Here is a 1,429-nt window from a genome sequence, read left to right on the forward strand (position 1 = left end):
GAAGAAAAATCAACCATGAAAGGAATTTAATGGTCCCTCCGGTTGGATAGCTCCGATCGCTCAGTTAATTGTTTCTTCGTCCACGGCCTCGGTCCAGTAATTTCCACGTAGGCATGTGGCTTTTTTTTTAAGTTAGACATCACTAAACACCAAAACAACAAAAATCTCCATGTGTTATTATTATTATTATTATTTTAGATAGAGAAATATAATTATATATAAAATAACAAAATATTAAAGTTATCAAGATGTATATTAAATAATATGATAGATCATTTTAATTAAGTTATTTTTTAAATTCATTCATTCATATAAAAGTTCAGTTTTTTAATTAAATTAATATGTAAACCAGTAATATTTTTACGATTTTATTGAGTAAATAAAATAAACATTTTAATATTTATAGTATTAGTTATATATATATATATATATATATCAACTTCAGATTTCCTATTTTGGATTGTTAAAATGAGCATCTGTCATAAAAAGGATTATCAATACTAAAAAACGCTCCAAATCAATTTCAATAGAAAGTTTTTCTTTTTTATTATTCTTTTTAACGAAAATTCAACAGAAAGTTAGAAATGAATGCATGTTGTTTTACAATGCAAAGTTTATTAAATCTTTATACTGGAGAGCTTTTGAGCTTACGTTCCAAGATATATTACCAAATTGTTACCATCCCGGTTCCCATTTATGAATTAACTCATCTTGATTAATAGGAACATTTCTAAGATAAAACCCATCATCTTTGGCAGTCCAAATGCAAACTTTATAGTCGCATCTGGTTTCAAGCCACTTATGCCTCTTCTCCGGCCAAAACACATCAAACGCAGCGTGTTCATTGTCCCTACGAGTGTAGCACCAAAATCGAGTGGTTCCCCAGAAGTTGGTCCTGAAAGTCCATGTAAAATGAGAACCAGTTGTAAGATTATGCTCGCCCAAATCATCGTCTTTGGACTGGCAATGGATAAACAAGTCCCGGCCCGAACTCAATCCATTCACGATGAACATGTTGTATTTGTAAAGTGGCAATCCGGTGTCCACCCTTGCTGATCGACAACATGGCCTACTCATCGTCGAAAGAACTAGAACCCATGCTAGGAATAACACAGCATAAAGCTCCCAACCTCTCATTTTTGTTTTTATTATTTTGGTAGCGCTGCTAATTCTTTCTTATTTTTTATTTTTTATTTTTTCTGAGTTTGTGGAATTCAAACATAATTTTGCTGATTTATATACACTTAGCATTCATATCAAAGTTTGTCGACCTATTAATTGGAGGCATTTAATTAGGCAAATTTATGTTGGTATTAATTTCTTTTGATATATATGCATATATAAACATGTATCATAACCTTAATGTGAAATTACTCTTTGCCCAAATAATTAATTAATTAACAAAAGAAAAATAAACTGAAGAAGATAG

At 30.6% G+C, this 1,429-nt stretch overlaps 1 protein-coding gene across 1 annotated transcript; it reads right to left on the reverse strand.

Moving 5' to 3' along the window:
* Positions 1 to 674: 674 nt before the first annotated feature.
* On the reverse strand, positions 675 to 1,193 carry LOC107426492 (S-protein homolog 1). The gene has a single exon (XM_016036693.2). It carries the CDS (start codon positions 1,135 to 1,137, stop codon positions 676 to 678), a length of 462 nt encoding a protein of 153 aa, XP_015892179.2. The 5' UTR covers positions 1,138 to 1,193; the 3' UTR covers position 675.
* Between the last annotated feature and the right edge of the window lie 236 nt (positions 1,194 to 1,429).

Source organism: Ziziphus jujuba, chromosome 9 (genome assembly GCF_031755915.1).
Source record: "Ziziphus jujuba cultivar Dongzao chromosome 9, ASM3175591v1".
Taxonomy (NCBI): Eukaryota; Viridiplantae; Streptophyta; class Magnoliopsida; order Rosales; family Rhamnaceae; genus Ziziphus; species Ziziphus jujuba.